The following is a 24,707-nucleotide window of genomic DNA, read 5'->3' on the forward strand; positions in this document are numbered from 1 at the left end:
AGCTGCCTCTCCAGCAAGGAGAACAAAGGGGTGCAACCCGCATGGAAACCAATCAGCTTCCAGCTTTTTTGGGGTTTTCTTGTCCAAGCTTAGTTGAACAACCTGAAGTTAGAAGCCGATTGGCTCCCATGTACAGCTGCACCACTTTGCACTCTCCAGTTTTAATAAATCAGCCCCGTCTCCAGATCATCAATATGTACTTTTACCAAAAAGGCATCTCTGCTGTATGCAATGCCACATTTGAAACTTCACAAAATCCAAACATTTCAACTCACTGAAAATAAAGGCAGACCCTTTAGAGTTGCTCTTAAACAAGCTTTATTTTAAAAAAAATATAAAAATTGGTTCTGTACACTAATACTGTACACTAATATTTACAGGTAAAAGGAGACAACCAGCATCAAGATATCAATTTTCCTTGCCCAGCAGGAAATCATCCATACAGCTCTGCAGGGGGAAAAAAAACAAATATAAAAGAAAGTCAAATCTTAACTCCAGACCTGCTGATTGTGTAGCATAGGAATGTACTAAAGCAGACTTTACAAGGAAAGAAGAAAAAACAAAAATCTTATCAGAAGTGCAGGAGTGACTTCTTGCGAAATTTGTGTTCCACATCCTTCCAGGATCCAAATATTTTTAGTTTAATCTTTATTCCCCCCCCCCCCCATAACTTTGCAATCAAAGTGATTGTAAAAGGCCATTTTAAAATCAAGAGGGATCTTTATATATTTTATTATCTCTCTCAAAAAAAAAAAAAAAAACACCTATTATAATAATAAAAAAAACCAAAAAGAACCTAAATCAAGGTTTGATCTAGGTTAGTGTTTGGGTCAGGGTCAGTATTTTTGGGCAGGATATTTTTTTCTTTTTAAATTAGTTTTTTTTATCATTAAAATCAGTCTCGGTGTCTTTTAAATAGGATAAAAAAAAAAAAAGAAAAATTGCACCCCATTGTTTCTCAGCTGTGCTAGGGGTAAAAACAACAACAACGAATATATAAAATATCCACTGAGTAATGATCACACCCCTCATCACACAGATTAGTATCGATGAGAAGAGAAGAGAGGGAAGGGAAAAAAGGGAGGGGAAGGAAGAGAAGGGAAGAAAGGAATGGAAAGGAAGGAAGGAAAGGAACTGCACGTGGGTTGAATTGGCCCTCAGACTCCTATAATATTTATGCAGAATCTCCAGAGCCGGTCAAACAAAACCTGATAATGAAATCCATATCTAGGAGTGGTTTTAGCAAGGTTGGTGACCCGTCTTTTCTCTTCTGCAGGTAAGCTATACAGCTTGGTCACCACCCCACCCCTGGCCTGTGATTGGACACTGATAGAGCAGCAATGGACCGCTCACTCCCCCATCAGCTGTGATAGTACCCAATCCCCTCAGTTCCCTGAACACAACCTCACTTCGTGGGTGCTGTAAAACAATACCGGCCCAGATTTCGTTTCTCACCTGCTGCAGCGCCCTCTCCTTCTTCATCCTGGCGTAGAATTGCAGAACATACGGATTGGCACTCACAGCCTTGGAATCGAAATCCATGACCCTGAGGCCCTCGAGGCTGCGAGCTCTGGAAAGGGCAACGTACGCCTGACCGCTCTCAAACACGCGTGATAAGGAGATCTCCACACAGTCCAGGGTCATCCCCTGCGGGAAGGAGAAGTCTGTGAATATCGGGGACTCCCTGTTACATCATCCACCCCCCCACCCCCCTTCCTCTACAGGAAATGGGGCTCACCTGACTCTTGTGTATAGAGATCGCCCACGCCAATTTCAGGGGTAACTGCTGGCGGCTCAGATAGACTCCGCCCTGAGCTTTGACGACCCAGCGCTCCATCTTCATCACCTCCGTGACACCGCAGAGGAAGCGCACCTTCGGAAGGGCTGGAAACCAAAAATGTATACGTGTTGGAAAATTAATCTCACTTAATTCTTAACCCCTCGACGCCGATCGTATGCAAATATGTGGCCTCTTTGCAGCTGGGCCTTGACGCCGAGCGGCCCCATGTTTGCGTGCCATTTGAAAACACATATGTGCTGAGAGAGTGCGCCCTGCAAGCTCCCAGCACCTTTAATCGGTGTCTCTCGGAATCGCCTTGATCTTATCTTGCGATCGGGACCTTTTCCGATCATGTGACAACGAATCATGGTGGTCCCATGACCCTAAAACCCCGCCCCGCCTCCCGGAGTCTGAAACCCCTTAAAGGGCAGGGAGGCGCCGGCGTGAAGAGGTTACAGAACATTATGCTGCATTGATGTAGGGGACCGAAGGTCACTCCCATGATGCACTGGGCATTCTTTGCTCTTCTCCTGCACAGTTGTTGCTGTCCACCAATGTAATATAATAGTGAGGGGCGTAACCCTGACATCACCCATCTTCCCTCAATGTACCCAGAGGTGGTCGGTCAAGCTGCGGGTTTGGTGGACTTAAAGCGGAACTCCAGGTATAATCTTTATTGCACACTTACATTGGTCCAATGAAACCAAGGGGCCTCCTCCAATGGGTCTCCTCCAATGGGCCTCTGGGGGTAAGGAGGCAATCACTGTAGCAATTGCCATGATCTTTGAGTCATGTGCCAAGCGATTTCCCATCTGCTTGGGGGAAGTATTTTACTCGCCCTGTACTGCCACCATTCACAGAATGCCTTGATACTTTTCAATGTATACAATGCTTTTTCTGATTGGACGAAGTGGAGATCAATGACATCACTGCCCCAAACAGAAAATGCCTTTCCCATTTCCGACCACCTGCAAGTTACCGTCCATGCATGCCTTAATTTTACCAGTCAGTCTATTTATTCCTCATGTATACCATATTACCCCGCACCTCACTTTCCACCCCACTCTGGTCCTTTAGATGAAGCCGTAGTTGGTTGGATGCAGTTCACTCACCAGCTGGTTTTAGAACTGGAACCTTCAGTCCCAACTAACAAACGGCATAGAAACGTATTCCGCCGGAGGTGGGTGAAGAGAGGCGTTATCCATTGCATAACCTCTTGATGCCGGCACCTCCCGGCCCTTTAAGAGTTTCAGAAGCTGGGAGGCGGGGTGGGGTTTTAGGGTCATGTGACTGCTGTGATTTGCCATCACATGATCAGAAAAGGTCCCAATCGAAAGGGGAGATCGGGACCATTCCAGGAGTAGCGGAGATGTGCTGGGAGTGCGCAGGGCGGGCGCTCTCAGCACATATGTATTTTTTGATCGCATGCAAATATGCGGCTGCTCGGCGTCAAGGCCCAGACACTGAGAGGACGGATATTTGCGTGCGATTGGCGTCAAGGAGATAATGTGCAACTGATCATTAACCCCTTCATGCTGGCGCCTCCTGGCTCTTTAAGAGTTTCAGAAGCCGGGAGGCGAGACGGGCGGGGTTTAGGGATCATGTGACCGCCGTGATGCGTTGTCACAGCGGTCACATGATTGGGAAAGGTCCCGATCGAAGGAGAAGACCGGGACCTTTCCGTGAGTACCGGACATGTGTGCTGGGAGCCATATGTTTTTTTTATAATTGAATGCAAATGTGCGGCCGCTTGGCATCTAGGCCCAGACGCTGGGAGGCCGCACATTTGTGTGCGGCCGGCGTGAAGAGGTTAATGGACTTCAAGCGAAATTTCACTCTCCTGATCAACACTTCATTTTTTTTTTTTTTCAATCCATATGCTGCTAGCATTAGTAAATAGATAAAACAAGTAAATCTGATATACTTTCCTAACTTTTTTTTTTTTTTTACACACATCAGTTACTTCCTGGTTTCTATGCCTAGGCAAATGATGTCCTACAGCCCAGGAGTCTTCAGGAGGGGAGGACAAGTTTTCTCAGCTAAGAACACCGTCTTGCCTGCATGCCAAAGCTAAGAGAAGATGGACTCCAGGAAGTAAATGCTACTTCTCTTATTCATAGTTACATAGTTAGTCTGGTTGAAAAAATAAAAAATAAAGAAGACAAAAAAGTCCATCCAGTTCAACCAATTAAAAAAAAAAAAAAAAAAAAGTTATATTCCTACACCCACAGTTGATCCAGAGGAAGGCAAAAAAACCCCCATCAAAGCACGATCCAATTTGCTCCTGCAAGGGAAAAAAAATTCCTTCCTGATCCCCCGAAAATTCAAGATGGCCACAGCCAAAAATGCTAGGGGGGGGGGGGGGCATTTTTCAAAGTGATTTCTCACCAAAATAAAAAGCATGGAGACATGGACGGGTATGGGGGAGATTGCTTTGAATATTAAAAATGAATTAGTGTTTTTTTGGTTTGTGGTGCTCAGATGCAGCGCAGTTCTGCATTAATAACCGGCCAGCCTGAATTATCTGACGCACCTTTTCCTGAACCCTCGAAGCCAATCACCACGCCACGAGCCCCGTTCACCAATCCACGAGCCACGTCCAAGTTTTTGGCCAACATCACCTGGAAGAAAAAAAAAAAAATGATATATATATATATATATATATACATACACATATATATATATATACACACACACACATATACATATATATATATATATATATATATATATATATATACACACACACACACACACACACACACACACACACACACACACACATATATATATATATATATATACACACACACACACACATATATACATATACACACATACACACGTTTCTCAGTTTACGTAGTTTTCGGTTTACGAATGAAAATCGATTGAAAATAATAGCTCAGTTTACAAATTTTTTTGCGCAATACGAACAGATTTAATTGGTTTTCAATGCATTTCCAATTTTTTTTTAATCCTGTCCTTGTACAGTATTTATGCCTTTAAAGAGCACTTTATAAAGAGTTTTGAACAGATAAGACTTTTTTTTTTACTTTTTTCTGACCTCCAGAACGGATTAATTGGTTTTCAAGGCATTCCTATGGGAACAGCGTTTCGGTTTATGAATTTTCGCAATACGAAAAGTCCCGCGGAACGAATTAAATTCGTAAACCGAGGTACACCTGTGTGTGTGTGTGTATGTATATATATATATATATATATATATATATATATATATATATATATCTCTATCTCTCTGAGGTGGACTATGCTGGCTCTACATGGTCCCGCTCACAGTATGTAGCACCATCCTCCACAAACTCACAATCACATTCCGATGTACTGTGTAAAGGCTCTTTACAATGTGAAATTACAAAATGCACAACCCCTCACAGGCTGCTTGAGTGACAGCAGCACCAGAAAGAGCGGGGCACGCATGCACATCGGAGTATGCAGGCTCAATGAATCTTGGGAGGTGTAGTGTCAGCTGAGCACGTGTCCATAATGTACTTGTGCTGCTCATATCGGATATTCAGGAAAATCACTTCTTTGGATTGCTCTGTAAGATCAATTTAAAAAATAAAAAAATGTTTTGCTGAATATAATCCAGAGATGAGGTTTAGGAGAGAATATTGGATTGGAAATTTACTTTGCTCCAGGGCAAGGGTACTCCAACTGTTGTGCAACTACAAGTCCCAGGAGGCATTGCAAGACTGAAAGACACAGGCATGACTCCCCAGAAGCATTTGTAGTCCCCCCCACCCCCCCAGTGGTGTATTTAGGGTTTGTGCTGCCCTAGGCAACACAAAAATTGGCGCCCCCCTCCCCCCCCCCACAGAAAGAGCCTGACATTGACCAAGAACACCCCTACCCCCCACCCGAGCCTTCCACTACCACTGCCCCCCATACACCAGCCACCATCCCCATCGGCGAGAGAAAGACACTCACCTTCACAGCTCCGGACATCCCCAGGACCGAGAGTCGGGCTGTGCATACACCGTCATGAAACCCACAACATCTCTCGGAAACCCACCAGGCCCCCATGCCGTATGTGTCCCTTCTTCCGTCCCTTCTTCCAAGGGGCAGTGCTGCCCCCCCTGAAAAATGACGCCCTAGGCAAATGCCTTGTGGTAAATACACCTCTGCCCCCCCAGCTGCTCTAGGACACTTTCAATCACTACAACATGGCTTCCTCCCCTCCATGTAGCAGGCCTCATTTATTCAATGCACTAATTAAGTGAGAAGAAAAAACCAATAATTGGTCTCTTGCGCTTCCCACCACCCCATCCTCACCTGAGCGCCTTTCTTCAACTGGAGCCGCTGGCCAACCGGACACTGTGCATCCATCGTCTTCACAAGCATGGGGTCGCTGTCCAACGCCTCGTATGTGTGCATGTCACCTGTGATGGGGATATACCCATGAGAAGGGATGGCCTAAGTCAGGGGTGTCCAAACTTTTTTCAAAGAGGGCCAGATTGGATGAAGTGAACATGGTGGAGGGCCGAACATTTTTCCGAACATTCTTTGAACCATTACAATTAAATGCAAATAAATTATTTTATGCCAAGTTAATTGCAAACGACATACTTTTCATTTCATAACATTAAGATCAACTGACAGCTGAGTTTTCACAATGTATTGAAAATAAATAAAAAAAAAAAAAAAAAAAAAAAAAAAAAACTTACCTGCACTAATGTGAAGGGTGAAAAAGGTAGCTGGAGCTGAAGTCTCTGCTCATCAGCCGGGAGGGGAAGAGAAACACACTTCACGCTGAAAGCCCGGCCCTGACGTCACCGCTCTCTGTCGCTCCCAGCGCGGCGCATTCACGCATGCGCACTGCTCTCAAGCAGAAGACTGTCTGCCACAGAAGGGAGGGCCGTGCGACAGCCGCATTTACACAGACCAGGGAGAACGCGCCGCAGTCAGGCATGCGCACTGCCCTCTGCTCTCAAACAGAAGACTGTCTGCCATAGAAGGGAGGGCCGTGGGAGGGCCACATTACACAGAGCAGGGAGGGCTGTTGGAGGGTCGTATTAAACCGACCCCCGGGCCGTAAATGGCCCGCGGGCCGGACTTTGGACATATACTAAAGGTAATTGTTAAGAGGTTATCAGTTAAGTTATCATGTCACCCAATATTCGGTTTCTATTCATCGGTTTCTAGTGATCAGCCTGTGAGAATGATAACCCAATTTGGAGCCCAGTGGCAAGATGTCAAATTGATATTGGAAAAACACTGGAAGATTCTCACCCAATGTCCCAGGTTGAGTAAGATAGTAGGTGAACGTCCCCAAATGGTAGCAAGAAGAGCACCAAATCTTGGTGATCTCCTTATTCATTCAGATTATCAACCATTAAAACAAACAACATGGCTAAAATCACGTACTAAGGGAATGTTTAAATGTGGGAAATGTCAAATCTGCAAGTATGTGGATCGCACAGATTCTTTTTATGATTCAGGAAATAATACTCACTACAAAATTCAGAGTCTTATAAATTGCTCTACAGTAAGAGTACTATATATTTTAACCTGTCCCTGTAAGAAGATGTATGTAGGTAAGACTAAAAGACAACTTAAAGTACGAATAGGTGAACATCTTAGAGATATCAGATCTAATGACCCTGATAGTAATCTTGCTCAACATTATGCCAAATACCATGGAGGCAAATTGGATGGTACCAAAGTAAAAGGTTTCTATGCATTGCACTTCCCACAAAGGAGGGGTGACTTTGATAGAGAACTGCTTAAAAAGGAGAAATATTGGATATATAAACTTGATACACTGTACCCTAAGGGGCTAAATGTGGAATGTGATCTCCAAGTGTTTTTGGAAAAATAGATCTATGGGACTATGAACTGGTTCATTACCATGTGACGGTTAGTTGATGGCATTTCCCCATCCCCCTTTGTGGTTGGAATTGTGATCAACTAATCTCATTAACCACACTATATACAGTGGGAATATTTATACAAGTAGGGATGATCCTATGATATGAACTTTCATGTAGCTTGTATAATGTATAAGGGTTTACGGCCTGATCAAATGATCTTTAGTACTTCCTTTCTTTGTACAATAATCACATTATGAGATAGCTGTTAAAAAATTGGGAAAGAATTGGGATATTTTAGTCGTAATGACCCTTATGTGAATTCTCAGGTTATATTGCCATCTTGTGGTGGTTTTAGGTAATACAGGATACCTGTTGATAATAGACATTGATTTTTAAGTAACCAGATTTGGTGAATGGAATTGTTGATTCTCTGATCTATAGCACTATCTATTGGTGGGAATGTATGAAAGGCTTTAATAGATTGAGAGATATATATAATTTATGATCCATGTGATCAATATGTATATCGGTAAATAATATTCAGCCTCTCCCCTCATTGTTGACTCCAGCCGTCTGTTTTCCTTTAATTTTATTAAGACCAGCAGCTGTGCTAAGTATTTAGCCTCCCCCCCCTTGTTCTTTCCCATTAGAATAATTGCAGGTCATCCTCTTTTGCATAAATGGGTGGGTTCTTACCCACTATAAATAGGATATTGAAATGCAGTTATCTCATTGGTCCTGACGAAGCTGAGTGAGATACGCCCATCGGCGAAACGCGTTGACGTCATACGTCAGTTACGTCACTTCCGGTCATGCGCACTAGGTGGAACGCACGCTGGTCCATGAGGAGGAAGCCATCTTCACATGCCATGAGGCAAGTGTGAGCAGCACAAGCGCCAAGAAGGGGCTGGAGCCCGCGGTATATCGGCGGATGTCAGCGGTGGCTCCCTGGTCTCTGTGGCCGTGTATGGCAATACCCATGAAGGACATTTCTTTTATTCTCATTTTCCACAGCACAGGTGGTGAGTGGATTGTTGCGGGACATTAGATATATGATCCTCTGTGATCTATATGATCTATATATCTTACTGAGTGTAAGCTCTGTCAGTGACTTCCCACATTATTTGTTTTACTACAGGATGGGGACATCATGGTGCTTTATGTAGGACACAAGATATAACACCATATATATTTCTACAAGCAGAAGATACCTTGGGACATGTCTTGTTGTTTTTTCTACAAAAGGTGGTGTGTAGTCCACAAACAGTGGTGAAGACACCATTTCAAGCAGTATGTTGCTATTTGCATCTTTTCTCCCATCCTGGGAATAACTGGGGCTTATTTTCATTCAAAAGCTATGAGACACAGCTGTTCATATTACAGATGAATGGGCCCCAACCACGTGTGCTGGCACAGGAATGCATTGTATCATATATTGGACATTTATGTCTTTTTCCATACAGGTCCTAGGCCTATTGTTCTCTTCTTCACGCTTTTTGTGCTGCTGCCTTGCATACATGTGATATACATATATATCCATAGTATAATTTTTGGATTCCCTTATTGGGATTCACCAGATTGATATGGTCATTCATTATATATTCTATATTATGGTATACTTATGGTACAATTTTTGGATACACCTCCCCATGGAAGTGTTCACCTATGTGCTTGCGCTGCAGAGGTATTAGACTCTTGTAGTCATTCTTTCTGTTGCACATGCATCTAGACCGGTCTTGATGTCATTTTATATGGTTTTAGGTCTGTGTGTTATTGTCTCATACTGAGGTGATGGTAAACCAGGGCATATGCCCATATGTCATATCTATATATGTGTAATAAAGCATAATTTTTGGAAATTTTCTGAGTGTCACGTTCTATTCATTATGTAGCCGCTTTTCTGTGAATCTCTTTTCACAAACCCCTCTTTTTTGACGGACTTTGGACATGCCTGGCCTAAGTAATGGATGGCTCAGGGCGGAGGATCATGGGAAAAAATCAGTAGGATGCTGATGGTGGAGAACATCTTATGGGAAGCAGAGGATTCTGGGAGCCCTGGATCCCCATACCTGGCAGTTGCTGTAGTCGGCGCTCGTTGGTCAGGTCCACGTCATCCTTGTGTGTGCACAGACGTGTGGCCAGGATCCCGTCCCGCTCGATTTTATGGTTCGCGGTCAGAAGAAGCTGCCTGGTCACCTCTTCTGTACATCTGGTGGGGGATGAATAAAGAGCCGAAATAGAATACATGTTATCTCAATACATAAAAACATATTTACACCCAATTAGGAGCACAGATGACACCAAACTCACAAACTTCTCTTAATTGCACCTCACCGGACTAAAAGTTTTATTTTTAATAATTGTCCCTGTAAGTAAATAAACATAATTACCTCTCCGCAGGGGCGTCCCTAGGGTAGGTGTCACCCGGTGCGATAACACTTGGTGACACCCCCTCCGACGATCCCCGCAGAATGGATCAGATCTGCAGATTGAGCATAATGGACTCCGATCCATTATGCTCCCCAATCCACAGATCCGATCCATCCTGCGGGGATCGTCAGCTTTCTTTACAACTTACCTTTTCGTGGAGCGGGTCCGGTGTCACCCCGTATAGGTTGCATGCCGACGATCCCCGCAGGATCCTTCTTTACAACTTACCTTTTCGTGGAGCGGGTCCGGTGTCACCCCGTATAGGTTGCATGCCGACGATCCCCGCAGGATCCTGAGGGGATCGTTGGTATGCAACCTATACGGGGTGACATCGGACCCGCTCCACGAAAAGGTAAGTTGTAAAGAAGGATCCTGCGGGGATCGTCGGCATGCAACCTATACGGGGCGACATCGGACCCGCTCCACGAAAAGGTAGATTGTAAAGAAAGCCGATGATCCTGCGGGGATCATCGGCTTGCTTTACAACTTACCTTTTCGTGGAGCGGATCCAGTGTCACCCGGTGCAGGCCACCCCCCCGCACCTGCCTCAGGACCAGGGGCGGACTGGTAACTCATAGGGCCTCCGGGCAACGGGGGATCATGGGGCCCCTGTGTCCTCACCCACACTCAAACCACACCTAAAAAAAGCCTATGAAAAAGGTACCAGGGGCATCTCATGGGGCCCCCTACTGACCCTAGGCTCTCGGGCAGTGCCCGAGTGCCCATGTGGTCAGTCCGCCCCTGCTCAGGATGCCACTGCCTCTCCGTACCTCCTACTCTGAAGTACAGCACTACCTTCCTTTGTAACTCTTTCCAGACTGATACATGTCAATTATGTTGTTTCACATCTACTCTTGAATTTCTTTAGATCACAGCATGATGTGTTGCTTTTTGAGACCTTTTAGTGAGCTGCACTTTGTCAGACAGCTTTTATATAAGTGATTTCTTGATTCAACAGGTCTGGCAGTAATCAGGCCTGGGTAGGGCAAGTAAAATTTATCTCAGCTTTCCAAAAAAAATGTGGTTAATCACAGTTCATTCGTGATTTAGCAAGGGGGACGGTGGTGTTGAGAGAGGTTTTGACATAGGGTCAGGCAGGTTTCGACAGCTTTTTCCTTTAATAAATGAAATCATCATTTAAAAACTGCACTTTGTAATTACTCGGGTTATCTTTGTTGAATATTAAAACTTGTTTGATGATCTGAATCATTTATGTGTGACAAATATGCAAAAAAAAAAAAAAAATCAGGAAGGGGGTAAATACTTTTTGACAACACTATAGACTGAAAGAGGCCTGCTTGTGTTTTGTGCACATGGGTGGGGAGGGCGAGTTAAGCTCACACATGTGCAGACACACAATGGTCTCTCTCTCATCCCCCCCAAGAAAAGGGGAACAGCTGATGAAACAACCAGAATGAGCCTCTCCTGGAGTGCTCAGTGTACAGCGTGTAAGTGTCCATGACTTACCTGCCCAGCCGAATGGCCTGTAGGAGGTTAATAAAGGTTTTGTCCGTCTGTCTTCTGACCTGAGTCAGCTCCATGGTCAGATGGATGCAGCGCCTCCAGCTCTTCGCCTGCGCAGAATAGAAAGCCCGCAATGTTAGAAAATCTTCAGTGGTGGCCATCTCTGGCCATTGAGGTCTGAATCTGGAAAAAGTCTGACTTGGTAAAAAGGTTCCATTTACTCCGTGTGTGTAACTGACCCAGGACTGTCTGCCACAAGGACTGTACACTGCACGTGGCATCTTAAAGGGTCACTCCACCTGAAATCGATATACTAGCATTTGATGGATGCTGGAGAGCCAAATCCCCAGGCAGGGCACTGTATTGGCGAGAGCTTGGTGGTGAGTTCCCAGGTCTGTACACCTGCTGTGCCCATTATGAGTGGTTTCCACCATCCCTGTGCTGAGTTCCTGGGTCTGTACACCCGCTGTGCCCATTATGAGTGGTTCCCACCATCCCTGTGCTGAGTTCCCGGGTCTGTACACCCGCTGTGCCCATTATGAGTGGTTCCCACCATCCCTGTGCCGAGTTCCCGGTTCTGTACACCCGCTACGCCCATTATGAGTGGTTCCCACCATCCCTGTGCTGAGTTCCCGGGTCTGTACACCCGCTGCGCCCATTATGAGGGGTTCCCACCATCCCTGTGCTGAGTTCCCGGGTCTGTACACCCGCTGTGCCCATTATGAGGGGTTCCCACCATCCCTGTGCTGAGTTCCCAGGTCTGTACACCCGCTGTGCCCATTATGAGGGGTTCCCACCATCCCTGTGCTGAGTCCCCGGGTCTGTACACCCGCTGCGCCCATTATGAGGGGTTCCCACCATCCCTGCTGGATTTCTATATCACATTATAAGCTGGGATCATACAAAAGATGGGATTACACCCAAAACTCCCGGTAGGTTCTGAGTATCCAAGACACCAGGGGGGTCAGATTCTGTCCTCCAGGCTCATACATCTCCCCACCCGGTTTGATTTGTGACAGGTTTCTGCTTGGGAATACCCTCACACTCTAGAAAAAACATTGTTTCTTTCTCAGTTTAGTTTGGGATGGAGTAGAGAAGGGTCAGAGCCTCTGTCAGATTTGACTCTACAAGGAGAGTGTAGGAAGCGATGGGAAATCTCTTCTATGGAGACACATATTGTACAAGGTGGGAAGGTCCAGAGAGATATATCCAATAGGAACACATCATGAAAAGTGAAAAAAAAAACCAATAAAAAAACAAAAAAAAACAAACAAAAAAAAAACAACAAAACAGGAATAACTCCAGCCAGAAGTTTTTTTTTTTTTTAATTATGGTCGTCACCCCCTCTCCCCCTTTCTTCCTTTCCCCCACTTTCCTGGTAATCCCGGGGGCTGGAGTTCCACTCTAAATACAATGAAGACAACAAAAATTAGATCACAGATGAGACCCGGGCCAAGACCGGGAACACAATTTTTAGGATAGACACAGGGGCGGACTGACCATTTGGAAACTCGGGCACTGCCCGAGGGCCTGGGGTCAGTAGGGGGCCCCATACGATGCCCCTGGTACCTTTTTCATAGGCTTTTTTAAATTTGGGCAAGGACACGGGTCCCCATGATCCCCCATTGCCCGGGGGGGCCCCCATGAGTTGTCAGTCTGCCCCTGGATAGATATATCTGGAGTCAGATGAGGCCCTTCCTACCTGAAAGCAAAACTTGGTCTGGCTGGAGGCTTGAGTGACGGGTGGAAGCTGTAGAAAGTCTCCGCAGACGATGAGCTGGATCCCTCCGAAGGGCTCATTCCGACCGCGTACAGCCCTGTAAGAGACGCGGTCACCTGTCACCATTCATCAACAGGTCCTTGCATCTTACAAAACCGCCAATAGGGGGCGCTACATACCGGGCAACAGTCTCCAGCTTGTCAAAGAGCTCGCCCTCCACCATGGAGATCTCATCAATGATCAGATGGCGGCAACTTATCCAGTGCTGGCGGACGCCCGACCGATTCGCCAACTCAATGCACTGCTCCAGGGGAGCCTTACCGGAACCAATACCTGGAACGAAAAAAAAAAAAAAAAAAAAGGGTTTGTCCAAGGGATGCAGATGAAAGAAGAAATAGAACATCAGATCCTAAATGAGGTGTACAGGTTGTCATAAGGTACAGGTTATCACCAGGGGCATATTTACCACAAGGCAAACAAGGCAGTTGCCTAGGGCAGCATTTTTCAGGGGGGCAGCACTGCCTACCCAGAAGAAATTACAGAAGAAGGGACTTATGTGGCATGGGGACCAAGTGGGATCCGAGAGAGGCTGTGGGCTGCTTGATGGTGTATACAGAGCCCGACCCTCATCCCCGGGAATGTCTGGAGCTGTGAAGGTGAGTGTCTCTCTCTTGCCGGGGGGGTTGGGGTTCGAATGTCTGTCTGTGGAAGGCACCCTCAGTTGGGGGGGCAGGGGTGTTGTTGGCCAATGTCAGGCAGCCTAGGGCAGCACAAAAGCTAAATTCACCACTGGTTGTCACAAGAACAGGATGAGGGGAACATGTCCAGTAGGGGCACCTCCTCCTCCAGTGGGGGCACAATGTCAAGGAGGAGAAGTTCCCTCATATTGGAAAGGTTCTTGCTTTCTGTTGTGCATCTGGGACAGGAGGACAGTCGGGAAGTGAAATGTAACTTTCCTCCACAATAAGGGTCTGTTCACATTTGTGCGACTTCAAAATCCTGCGATTTTCATGCGACTTTACAGTGTGACTTGCCGTGACTTTAGGGAAGGGGGGGGGGTTGGGGGAGTGTGACGTGACTTTGGGGGGGGGGGGGGAGAGTGTGACTTGACGTGACTTTAGGGGGAGAGCGACTTGATTTTGACCAAGGATAATGGTTTCTGCTGAACAAAGTCACATGTACAACATTCAGGTGCGACTTTGGAGGGTTTACATTGAAGTCTATGGCCCTCAAGTCGCATGAAAGTCGTAACAAAAGTAGCGCAGGAACTACTTTCAAGTCACTGCTACTTGAAGTTGCGCAGATATGAATGGTACCCATTGGGAATCATGGGGGGAAGGTGACTTGTCATGCAAATTTGGACCCCAAAGTCACATGACAAGTCGCATAAGTGTGAACGGGCTCGAAGACACAGATGGCCAAAGAAACACCTCATCCAAATACACCCCGCCAGGGGCGAACTGACAACTCATGGGGCCCCTGGGCAATAGGGGATCATGGGGCTCCCTGTGTCCTCGCCCATAATCAAACCACACCCAAAAAAGCATATGACAGGTACCAGGGGCATCTTATTGTGCCCCCTATTGACCCCGAACCCTTGGACACTGCCCGAGTGCCTGAATGGTCAGTCCGCCCCCCCCTCCCCCATGTCTGGGTGTTCAATGCTTCCCTAATTTCATCATAAGGTCTCTTAGATTGTAAGCTCTGTGGAGCCGGGCCATCTGATCCCTCCTGTATTCATTTGTATGGGGTCTGCCCTTATGTTGTACAGCGCTACGTAAACTGTTGGCGCTATAAATCCTGAATAATAATAATAGATACATTTGCAGATTAAAGTAGAACTAAAAAGTAAACTTTTGGCTACATTTCCCAAAATTCTTCTTCCGCTTCCTCCCCGGGCCATGCAATAGGAGTGTCGGCAAACCGCTGGACCCAAAGACCGGAAAGGAGAAAAGGGCATCAAATCCAACTTGCCTCTCTATCAGCTGGGGTCACCTTGGGGGTCCCCGGAGTAATCTGAGAGACCTACAAAAGGATGAGAGCAGCAAATGGCAACCCCCCCCGACCGATAACTAGCCCTTTGTTGCGGCAGGCTGGTAAGTGAGATGGAAATTTTTGTTTGCTGCCCTTAATCTATCCATTACTATATACAGTATGTGCTCCAACTTGAGACTCTCAGAATTATAGAGTTAGGACTGCAGTACGCCGAGGTAGCGCGACGTGTAGCCGCTGTAGTACACTGGAGTGACGTGTAGCCGCTGCAGTACACCGGGGTGCCGCGACGTGTAGCCGCTGTAGTACACCGGGGTGCCGCGACGTGTAGCCGCTGTAGTACACCGGGGTGCCGCGACGTGTAGCCGCTGTAGTACACCGGGGTGCCGCGACGTGTAGCCGCTGCAGTACACCGGGGTGCCGCGACGTGTAGTCGCTGCAGTACACCGGGGTGCCGCGACGTGTAGTCGCTGCAGTACACCGGGGTGCCGCGACGTGTAGTCGCTGCAGTACACCGGGGTGCCGCGACGTGCAGCCGCTGCAGTACACCGGGGTGCCGCGACGTGTAGTCGCTGCAGTACACCGGGGTGCCGCGACGTGTAGTCGCTGCAGTACACCGGGGTGCCGCGACGTGTAGCCGCTGCAGTACACTGGGGTGCCGCGTCGTGTAGCCGCTGCAGTACACTGGGGTGCCATGACGTGTAGCCGCTGCAGTACACTGGGGTGCCATGACGTGTAGCCGCTGCAGTACACTGGGGTGCCATGACGTGTAGCCGCTGTAGTACACTAGGGTGCTGCGCTGTGTAGCCGCTGCAGTACACTGGGGTGCTGAGTAGCCGCTGCAGTACACTGGGGTGCCGAGTAGCTGTTGCAGTACACTCGGGTGCCGCGTCGTGTAGCCGCTTCAGTACACCGGGGTGCCACGACGTGTAGCCGCTGTAGTACACCGGGGTGCCACATCGTGTAGCCGCTGCAGTACACCGGGGTGCCACGACGTGTAGCCGCTGCAGTACACTCGGGTGCCGTGTCGTGTAGCCGCTGCAGTACACTCGGGTGCCGCGTCGTGTAGCCGCTTCAGTACACCGGGGTGCCACGACGTGTAGCCGCTGTAGTACACCGGGGTGCCACGACGTGTAGCCGCTGTAGTACACCGGGGTGCCACGACGTGTAGCCGCTGCAGTACACTGGGGTGCCGTGTCGTGTAGCCGCTGTAGTACACTGGGGTGCCGCAACGCAGCCGCTGCAGCTTACACATGTTCTTGCAAATGTGTGCAAAGTAAACCCCTGAGTTTTAATGTGAACTGTTAGGACCAGTTCAGTTTGTTGCGGGTTGGCTGATAAGAGAGCTTGGAAATGTTTTTCTGACTTGCGTCGCCCTCCCATGTGCTCCTTGCTGCGAAGGCCAGTTATAGGTCGGCATGGCTGCCATTTGTACAGCACAGACGTGGTGAGCATCTGTGCATGCATGGGTTTGCCAATGTGGCTGCATGAAGATTAAGGAAGGACCTCTGCTTTGGTTGGAGGATATGCTGATTCTTCGGCGTGCGTGCAGATGTGTCGCAGGGTCTGCCAGGTCTGCACATGCCCCAGACCATCAGAGATGGTGGAGCCAGTAAGGGAACAGAAGTTCTTCTTTAAAAGTGCACCTGGCTTGCTATAGGAGGCGCCTGCAGCAGAAGCCTACAGCACCAGCGATGCCTGCGAGGAAAGGAGGAAAGCAATATTCCTGCGCTATAGAACTGCACAGAGCAGGCAAGCATTAGTTTACTAGATAAAACTGTTGTAATCCTCAGACATGAAATATGAACAAAGCATATCCCTCCATAGTGTGTACTTGTCTCAATTCAGAGCACTAAGTGTGATTTCTGACTGCTGCCTCCTTCCTCTGCTATCAGCACGAGTCACTTCTGACAAGTTTTCCTGACACCAAGAGAAAAATGGTGACAGGGGAGGGAGGGACCTCTAGCAGATTGACAGCCTCAGCTCTGTTCCTGTGTGAGGGAGTGGGGGGGGCGTCCTTCCCTCCAATCAGCTCTCAGAGCTCTCCTCACTGAGCTCTGCAGAGTGTAACTTCAGCCCTCTTCCCCCTTTTTTCTGAACTCTCAGACAAGCTTTATAAATTCATAACTTTTGTAATGGATGTAGGAGACAAACTGCTACAGATAACAAGGTACAACTTATGTAGGAGGATTTGTTTCATCTCTGTGTATCACCTTAGGCCGGTCACTTCACTGGGGATATGGGAGGGTGTACAAACACTTTAAAATTTACTTTACGGTCCCCATAGTCCTTTGGATCTGGTGTGTAGCGGGAGATTTACTAACCTGCAAACGCATGTAACGTGGTGCCACCGATATGACAGGCCGCTACTCCTGTACTCGCTGTGGCGTAAGTGCTTTTTGGAGGAAGAGCGCCGATGATCCTTTTTAGCAGATAAGATTTCCCTGTGCCTGGAAGGAAACAAAATACCAGCATGAAGAACAGGAACAGAATACTACGTTCTATATATAAAAAAAAAAAAGTGGAAGGTTAAACTGCTACCCCCGAGGATGCCATTCCAGTCACTAAAAAAAGTGTACAGTGCAGAGGGAGAAATATAAAAAAAAAAAAAAAATTATATTTTATATATATATTTATTAAAATCTGTTTTAGTTTCTCATTTTTCATGACAATATTGGAGGACGGGTCCATGTCAGGCGTTTCGCACCAACCTGCACTGCCAGTGAAGAAAACGTTTTTCCCGCTGAGGATGGTGCTGAGAACCATCGACTGTTCGGTGGAGAGGTTCATCTGTCGCGGCATACTGAGGGCCGGCTTCTTGCTGGGACGCAGCTCTGAAATCTGAAATCATTGGATTACAGTCACATATAAACATTTCCCATTGAAAAGGAAACATAAAAACATTTTTAAACCATATACATCTCAAGTAAACTGCCAGGGATATGCACAGGTGTACAGGCCCCTCCCCTCCAGTCTTGCACAGGTGTACCGGCTCCTCCCCTCCAGTCTTGCACAGGTGTACAGGCCCCTCCCCTCCAGTCTTGCACAGGTGTACAGGCCCCTCCCCTTCAGTCTTGCACAGGTGTACAGGCCCCTCCCCTCCAGTCTTGCACAGGTGTACCGGCTCCTCCCCTCCGGTCTCCCGCACGTGTACCGGCTCCTCCCCTCCGGTCTCCCGCACGTGTACCGGCTCCTCCCCTCCAGTCTCCCGCACGTGTACTGGCTCCTCCCCTCCGGTCTCCCGCACGTGTACCGGCTCCTCCCCTCCGGTCTCCCGCACGTGTACCGGCTCCTCCCCTCCGGTCTCCCGCACGTGTACCGGCTCCTCCCCTCCGGTCTCCCGCACGTGTACCGGCTCCTCCCCTCCTGTCTCGCACACGTGTACTGGCTCCTCCCTTTCAGTCTCGCACAGGTGTACCGGCTCCTCCCCTCTAGTCTTGCACGGGTGTACCGGCTCCTCCCTTTCAGTCTCGCACAGGTGTACCGGCTCCTCCCCTCCAGTCTCACACAGGTGTACCGGCTCCTCCCCTCCAGTCTCACACAGGTGTACCGGCTCCTCCCCTCCAGTCTCGCACAGGTGTATCGGCTCCTCCCTTTTAGTCTCGCACAGGTGTACCAGCTCCTCCCCTCCAGTCTCGCACGGGTGTACCGGCTCCTCCCTTTCAGTCTCGTACGGGTGTACCAGCTCCTCCTCTCCAGTCTCGCACTGGTGTACCAGCTCCTCCCCTCCGGTCTCGCACACACACACACACACACACACGTGTACCGGCTCCTCCCCTCCGGTCTCACACACGTGTACCGGCTCCTCCCCTCCGGTCTCACACACGTGTACCGGCTCCTCCCCTCCGGTCTCACACACGTGTACCGGCTCCTCCCCTCCGGTCTCACACACGTGTACCGGCTCCTCCCCTCCGGTCTCGCACACGTGTACCGGCTCCTCCCCTCCGGTCTCGCACACGTGTACCGGCTCCTCCCCTCCGGTCTCGCACACGTGTACCGGCTCCTCCCCTCCGGTCTCTCGCACACGTGTACCGGCTCCTCCCCTCCAGTCTCTCGCGCACGTGTACCGGCTCCTCCCCAGGACTGAAATGACTTCCTCTGATTTTACTGCACACTGTGAGCTGCTCACCATGTGCATCAGAAATTGCAGGAAGTCAGAGAGAGCTCCGCCTCATTTCCTGCCTGGAGAGGGTCCTGCATCATCTAGCCCTTTCCTCCCCAGCCTGTCCGTCCCTGGCCCCGCCCCTTTCATTCATCTGAAAGTGGCACTTCGCTCTCTTAATGGACTATTTGTAATCCTTATGCTGCGAGCAGGGTCCGGGGAGAGCGGATATAGTGAATGCGGGGTCCGGGGAGAGCGGATATAGTGAATGCGGGGTCCGGGGAGAGCGGATATAGTGAATGCGGGGTCCGGGGAGAGCGGATATAGTGAATGCGGGGTCCGGGGAGAGCGGATATAGTGAATGCGGGGTCCGTGGAAAGCGGATATAGTGAATGCGGGGTCCGGGGAGAGCGGATATAGTGAATGCAGGGTCCGGGGAGAGCGGATATAGTGAATGCGGGGGTCCGGGGAGAGCGGATATAGTGAATGCGGGGGTCCGGGGAGAGCGGATATAGTGAATGCGGGGGTCCGGGGAGAGCGGATATAGTGAATGCGGGGGTCCGGGGAGAGCGGATATAGTGAATGCGGGGGTCCGGGGAGAGCGGATATAGTGAATGCAGGGTCCGGGGAGATCAGATATAGTGAATGCGGGGTCCGGGGAGAGCGGATATAGTGAATGCAGGGTCCGGGGAGAGCGGATATAGTGAATGCGGGGTCCGGGGAGAGCGGATATAGTGAATGCGGGGTCCGGGGAGACCAGATATAGTGAATGCAAGGTCCAGGGAGAGCGGATATAGTGAATGCAGGGTCCGGGGAGACCAGATATAGTGAATGCAGGGTCCGGGGAGAGCGGATATAGTGAATGCAGGGTCCGGGGAGAGCGGATATAGTGAATGCGGGGTCCGGGGAGACCGGATATAGTGAATGCGGGGTCATGGGGGAACGGATAACACTTGAAGATAACAATACCAGTAAGATACCCCGACAGGTTCAGCGCCATCTTTCTGCTTTCCTCTCTCTTTCATTGAACACTCACCAAACTATTCTCAGAAGACTCTGTCCTGGCCCGTTTTTGTGGACCTCCATTGGCTTCATTAGCCCCTCTGTTGCTCAACCCCTTCTTTATGGGGGTCTCCGAATTGGCTTTGGCCCTCATCTCATTAGCTTGCACCACGTCTTTTTTCTGCACAGGGCTGATGGTCTCAAATGTGCGGGGGAGGCCCGCCAGCAGCCTCATGCGGTCGTTCACCGGCTTCTCGTTCTTTCCAGCTTCGTGTTTGATCATCAGCATCTTCATGAAGTGCTTCAGCTTGTCCGAGGGGCAGTTGGAGATCAGCAGCTGGACGTTGTCTGGTTGGAGGACGATGGAGCTCTTCCCGTCCCGGATGAAGCGGGTGAAGAGTTGGATCTGTCGGAGGACGAAGTTTTGGGGGAGTTTCCCATCGCTGACCTGCAGGACCAGCTCCCGGAACTCGTTACGGCCCAGAGAGGTCAGAGCGTTGCGGATGACTTTCCTCTTGAGCGCCTGGCCAGACCCATTGAGATATTCTATGGCGATGCTGCTCTGGATCTCCGCGGATAAATGGTCGGCCAGGTTCATCATCGTCCTAAAAAACAGGAAGGAAAAAATTTTTTTTTTTAATTATTATTAAAAACAACCCGAATATTTGAGATGCCCATCCCAGATCTCATCCTCCTGGGGTCTCAGGGGCAGCCAGTCTTCAGGTGAGAACTATGGCTGATATGGGCCACACACCTATTGTATTATCTGTGGGGATGGGACCAGAATAGGGGCGGACTGACAACTCATGGGGCCCTCGGACAATAGGGGATCATGGGGCCCCTGTGTCCTCACCCACACTCAAACCACTCCCAAAAAAAGCCTATGAAAAAGGTACCAGGGGCATCTCATGGGGCCCCCTACTGACCTTGGGCAGTGTCCGAGTTTCCAAATGGTCAGTCCGCCCCTGGACCAGAACCCCTTATACCTGGACCTGCCTGGTATCGAGCTCTGTTATATATAGTTCCTAAAAGGCCCCCTTTAAGCTATTAAAGAGAAACAATAATCTTAGGGATAAGCTGATGCAAGAATACTCAAATACGATGAAGTACACTCTTTTTTGTATTGTAAAAATAATATTATAGTATATTATTTTTTTTAATTATTAAAATATTTTAATAATGTAAAACATAAGAAAAAAAAGTTGTATAAAATACATAATACTTTATTATTATATAGTCTGAGCTCCCTAATTCTGGATCTTAGAGATAAGCTGTTGCAAGAATACCCAAATAGGATGAAGCACACTCTATTTTTATTTTTTTTTATTGTAAAAATAAATGTTATTATAGTATATTTATTATAATTTTTTAATTATTATGTTTTACATTATTGTAATATTTAATTAAAAAAATAATATACTATAATAACATTATTTTTACAATACAAAAAAAAAAAGAGTGTACTTCATCATAATCGGGTCTTCTTGCAGCAGCTTATCCTTAAGATCCAGATTTAGGGAGCTCAGACTAGATAATAATAAGAAGAAATTTTTTTTTATAAAATACATAAATTATGTTTTACATTATTATAATATTTTAATAATTAGAAAAATAATTATAATTTTTTTCTTATGTTTTACATTATTATAATATTATAAATATACTATAATTTATTTTTTTATTGTAAAAATAATGTTATACTATATTATAATGTAAAACATAAAAAAATTATATAAAATACATAATAAATTATTATTATCTAGTCTGAGCTCCCTAAATCTGGATCTTAAGGATAAGCTGCTGCAAGAATACCCAAATAGGATGAAGTACACTCAATTTTTTTTTATTGTAAAAATAATGTTATTATAGTATATTTATAATACTTTTTCTAATTATTAAAATATTATAATAATGTAGAACATAATAATTTATGTATTTTATATAATTTTTTTCTTATTATTATTATTCTATAGTCTGAGCTCCCTAAATCTGGATCTTAGGGATAAGCTGCTGCAAGAATACCCAAATATAATAAAGTACACTCTATTTTTTTTTATTGTAAAAATAAAATGTTATTATAGTATATTTATTATAATTTTTTAATTATGTTTTACATTATTGTAATATTTTAATAATTAAAAAATAATAAATATACTATAATAACATTATTTTTACAATACAAAAAAAAGAGTGTACTTCATCATATTTGGGTATTCTTGCAGCAGCTTATCCTTAAGATCCAGATTTAGGGAGCTCAGACTAGACAATAATAATTATGTATTTTATATACATTTTTTTTCTTACGTTTTACATTATTATAATATTATAAATATACTATAATTTATCTTTTTATTGTAAAAATAATGTTATAGTATATTATAATAATGTAAAACATAAAAAAATTATATAAAATACATATTAAATTATTATTATCTAGTCTGAGCTCCCTAAATCTGGATCTTAAGGATAAGCTGCTGCAAGAATACCCAAATATGATGAAGTACACTCTTTTTTTGGATTGTAAAAATAATGTTATAGTATATTTATTATAATTTAATAAAATATTATAATAATGTAAAACATAAGAAAAAAAATGTATATAAAATACATAATTATTATTATCTAGTCTGAGCTCCCTAAATCTGGATCTTAAGGATAAGCTGCTGCAAGAATACCCGAATGTGATGAAGTACACTCAATTTTTTTTTATTGTAAAAATAATGTTATTATAGTATATTTATAATACATTTTCTAGTTATTAAAATATTATAATAATGTAAAACATAATAATTTATGTATTTTATATAATTTTTTTCTTATTATTATTATATAGTCTGAGCTCCCTAAATCTGGATCTTAGGGATAAGCTGCTGCAAGAATACCCAAATAGGATGAAGTACACTCTATTTTTTTTTTATTGTAAAAATAAATGTTATTAAAGTATATTTATTATTTTAAATTATGTTTTACATTATTGTAATATTTTAATAATTAAAAAATAATAAATATACTATAATAAAAAAAAATTTACAATACAAAAATTGAGTGTACTTCATCATTTTCGGGTATTCTTGCAGCAGCTTATCCTTAAGATCCAGATCTAGGGAGCTCAGACTAGATAATAGTAATTTATTACGTATTTTATATAATTTTTTTTCTTATGTTTTACATTATTATAATATTATAAATATACTATAATTTATTTTTTTATTGTAAAAATATTGTTATAGTATATTATAATAATGTAAAACATAATTTTTTTTAATATAAAATACATAATACATTAATATTATCTAGTCTGAGCTCCCTAAATCTGGATCGTAAGGATAAGCTGCTGCAAGAATACCCAAATATGATGAAGTACACTCTTTTTGTATTGTAAAAATAATGTTATAGTATATTTATTATAATTTAATAAAATAAAACATAATAATAATTATGTATTTTATATACATTTTTTTTCTTATCTAGTCTGAGCTCCCTAAATCTGGATCTTAAGGATAAGCTGCTGCAAGAATACCCGAAAATGATGAAGTACACTCAAATTTTTTTTATTGTAAAAATAATGTTATTATAGTATATTTATAATACTTTTTCTAATTATTAAAATATTATAATAATGTAAAACATAATAATTTATGTATTTTATATCATTTTTTTCTTATTATTATTATATAGTCTTTGCTCCCTAAATCTGGATCTTAGGGATAAGCTGCTGCAAGAATACCCGAATATGATGAAGTACACTCAAATTTTTTTTTTGTTGTAAAAATATTATTATAGTATATTTATTATAATAATGTAAAACATAAGAAAAACAATTATATAAAATACATAATATATATATTTCTTTTTTTTTTATTGTTAATGTATTCATTTTTTGTACGCACTCTGTAATGACAGAAAAATAAATTAAAATATATATATATATTTTTATTATTATTTTATTGACAATACAGAGTGCATACACAAAATTAATACATTAACAAAAAAAATAATTATATATAATTAATTTTGTGTATGCACTCTGTATTGACAATAAAATAATAATAAAAAATGTTATATATATATATATATACACATTATTTTTTATATTATTATTTTTTCAAATTAATAATATTAATTGTAAAGCTCCATCCGGATCGATGTGACTTCAGCACCTCTGTGAATAGAGGTCGGCAGGCAGATCAGAGCGCTCCCCTCCCATGTGTCAGCCCAATGCTCCCAGTTTGGACGGGGACACATAGGATCCCCCATATCGGCCCCATATGAGGAGTAAATCGCTACCGTGTCAGCCACTCACCTCCTCCGCTCGCCCCTCCGGTGATCTCCGCTCTGATCCGGCTTCTCTACACATCCGACAAGTTTAAATTTGCCGGCTTGGCT

At 45.2% G+C, this 24,707-nt stretch overlaps 1 protein-coding gene across 1 annotated transcript; it reads right to left on the reverse strand.

Moving 5' to 3' along the window:
• Nucleotides 1-294: 294 nt before the first annotated feature.
• Nucleotides 295-24,667, reverse strand: PIF1 (PIF1 5'-to-3' DNA helicase). Its single transcript, XM_089660296.1, has 13 exons — nt 24,625-24,667; nt 20,356-20,926; nt 17,929-18,058; nt 17,542-17,667; nt 13,405-13,558; nt 13,208-13,322; nt 11,509-11,615; nt 9,681-9,820; nt 6,074-6,180; nt 4,314-4,401; nt 1,739-1,884; nt 1,456-1,647; nt 295-447 (listed from the first exon to the last, which is right to left on the reverse strand). The coding sequence occupies exons 2-13, from the start codon at nt 20,920-20,922 to the stop codon at nt 409-411; spliced, it is 1,911 nt and encodes a 636-aa protein (XP_089516422.1). The 5' UTR covers nt 20,923-20,926; nt 24,625-24,667; the 3' UTR covers nt 295-408.
• Between the last annotated feature and the right edge of the window lie 40 nt (nt 24,668-24,707).

This window comes from Staurois parvus, unplaced genomic scaffold (assembly GCF_062004578.1).
Source record: "Staurois parvus isolate SC_StPar_1 unplaced genomic scaffold, SC_StPar_1.0 ptg001221l, whole genome shotgun sequence".
In the NCBI taxonomy this organism is placed as follows: Eukaryota; Metazoa; Chordata; class Amphibia; order Anura; family Ranidae; genus Staurois; species Staurois parvus.

Coding starts and splice junctions, on each gene's coding strand:
- PIF1 (XM_089660296.1), bottom strand. CDS start 20,922: ATGATGAACCTGGCCGACCATTTATCCGCGGAGATCCAGAGCAGCATC. Junction 4,402..6,073: donor AGTTGAAGAAAGGCGCTCAG/GTGAGGATGGGG, acceptor TTTTTCTTCCAG/GTGATGTTGGCCAAAAACTT. Junction 1,648..1,738: donor TCTCTATACACAAGAGTCAG/GTGAGCCCCATT, acceptor TCCTTCCCGCAG/GGGATGACCCTGGACTGTGT.